Source organism: Silene latifolia, chromosome 4, assembly GCF_048544455.1.
Source record: "Silene latifolia isolate original U9 population chromosome 4, ASM4854445v1, whole genome shotgun sequence".
NCBI lineage: Eukaryota > Viridiplantae > Streptophyta > Magnoliopsida > Caryophyllales > Caryophyllaceae > Silene > Silene latifolia.
In genome coordinates this window covers 69888687-69891073 of record NC_133529.1, presented here as the reverse complement: position 1 = coordinate 69891073, position 2387 = coordinate 69888687, and the positions used below count along the sequence as shown (strand labels likewise).

General features: G+C 49.8%; 1 protein-coding gene across 1 annotated transcript; it reads right to left on the bottom strand.

Moving 5' to 3' along the window:
- Positions 1–244: 244 nt before the first annotated feature.
- On the bottom strand, positions 245–2101 carry LOC141651625 (uncharacterized). Its single transcript, XM_074459327.1, has 3 exons — positions 1563–2101; positions 1220–1481; positions 245–958 (listed from the first exon to the last, which is right to left on the bottom strand). Exons 1-3 carry the CDS (start codon positions 2099–2101, stop codon positions 245–247), a joined length of 1515 nt encoding a protein of 504 aa, XP_074315428.1.
- Positions 2102–2387: the final 286 nt, after the last annotated feature.

Genomic DNA, 2387 nt, shown 5'->3' with positions numbered 1-2387 from the left:
TTGGGTTCACGCTTAATTTATGCGAAATAACGGATGGGTCTATGCCTACCATATCATTGTGGGACCAAGCGAAGCAGTCCATGTTGTTCTTGAGAAATTGAATCAGCTGGCTGCGCAGCTCTTCACTACAAGTTGCCCCAATCAATATTGTCCTATCAGGGTGTGCCTCGTCCAGGTGTATCTGGTCCAGTTCCTCTGAGGGAGGCTCCTTATATTCTGTCGAGGTGCCCCGGTTCTGTAATTGCTATGAAGGGAGCTTGGTTGTAGCCTTGAGAGCTTTAGCGTAGCAGTTCCTGGATTCCTCTCGATCTCCTTTTACTGTGACCGTGCCCCATGGTGTTGGGAACTTGAGACATTGGTGATATGTTGAGGGTACCGCCTTCATTTGATGCAGCCATGGTCTTCCTAGTATCACGTTGTAGGTGGTTGGACCCTCGATGACTAAGTATCTCACTAGTTTGTTAACTCCTTCAATATATGTTGGGATGGTTATCTCACCCACTAAATGCGCGGTTTCACCACTGAATCCTACCAGGGGCACAGATTTCTTTATCAGGTTCTCTTTATCAAAACCCATAGTTTTGAGGGTTTCGAGCATGATGAGATTCACAGAGCTCCCTGTATCCACTAATGTTTTTCGTACGGTGCAATTGCCAACGGACAACGTTATAGTTAGGGCATCGTCGTGCTGCTCTGTACCGCTTTCTATGTCAGTCTCATCGAAAGTTACCGGGGGTAAATTACTCTGGCTTACCCTATACGAAGTCTCTGGATGATCCCCTTTACTTCTGGTGGCTTTCCTCTTAGCGGCGGAATATGTCAAACCTGATAGCTGGGATCCGCCTGTTATCACGTTAATAATTTTCGTGCATATGGGTGAAGCAGAAGGAAGCACCTGATTTCTTTGCTTCCCTCCCGTCCCCGCTTGCCCCCACGTGATAGCGGTGGTCCAAGTTTCCTTTGCGTACACGAAACTTTACTTCATTTCGCAACCTGTAGCGATCTTACGTCCCGTGACCTATGTCCTGGTGCCATTCGCATCTTTTGCTTCTGTCTCTGTCGTCGTTGGGTCGGTCCTGAGTGGGAGGCTTCGGCCACCTTACCTGATCACCCAGGCTCCTCAGTGCTTTCAGCAGTCCTTCCATTCCCGTGTTGAATCCGTATTCAGATAGTTTGGAGGATGCGGAGAGTCGTCGATTTGCTGAGTTTTTTCTGCTACCCTGCTAATATTGGGTCTGCTGTATGGCTTAGCTCTGTCGTCTTTCTTTTCTGTTGCGAATTTTCTGCTTGTCTTGTCGAAGCTTGCTATACCCTTTCTAGCCTGTATGTCTTCTTCTAATCTTAATGCCGTTGTAGCCCTCTGCTGAACTTCATCGAATCTTTCACAAGGGTACTGAGACTCCTTATCCAGGCCCTGCCTAAAGGTGTTGATGGCAGTGGACATATCGCAGCCTCGTATTGAGACTTTCTCTGCATTGAACCTGGTGACATAATCTTTGATTGATTCACCTATTTCCTGGACGATCCCATGCAGTCGCTTGCTTTGCTTGGTGTTCTCCTACTTGGAGAACTGTTGGTTAAATGCGTTGACTAGATCAGCGAATGAACTTATGGTCCCGTTAGGCAAGCCAACGAACCATTGTAATGCTGCTCCGGTTAGGGTTGAACCGAATCCTTTACACATACATGCCTCCTTTGAGGCTCCCGTGGCGGTAGTAACCATCATCTTCTGCTTGAATTGACTGATGTGATCACAGGGGTCTGTGGTTCCATCGAAGAGGGTCATCGTTGGGACGCTAAATCCTTTTGGTAAGGCCACTGTAGCTATGTCGTCGGTAAACGGTGAGTCAGCGTAGCTTTCTGGTGCAGCCATCTCCATAGGCAGAGGCATTCCTGGGACCCTCCGGAGGAGGCTCCGTAGTTCCTGGTACTGCTGCTCTATGTATGTCTCTCTCCCGGTGGGTCGCAGATGCTCCTGTGACTGACGTTCTGCTCCTCGTACGAAGTTTTGCTCTTTCAGGACTTCTGTTTGACGTGCCTGCGATGTTGCTGCCGCCGGAGTGCCTTCCCATGTATATTCAACTTGATTCGTAACTGGCATCCTGGTTACTGGGACCGCAACTGCAGCCCTGATTCTCTGATGTCCCTCCGCGCCTGATATGGGTGTAGGCTCTTGGCGTGCTGGTTCCTCATCTGGTGTTTATGCCCCCAGTCCTGTTGGGACCAGGCCTCCTCTTGGCTGTGGTGTTCCATCCATGTCCAGCCTGAGTGCTACTTCGCGTGGTAATACCCGTGTCTGCTTTCGACCCCCACTTTCTCCTGGCGACCTTCCGGATCTGTCTTCTTGCATCCAAGGGGCCGAGCTAGCGGCCTGGCTCCTGAATTCG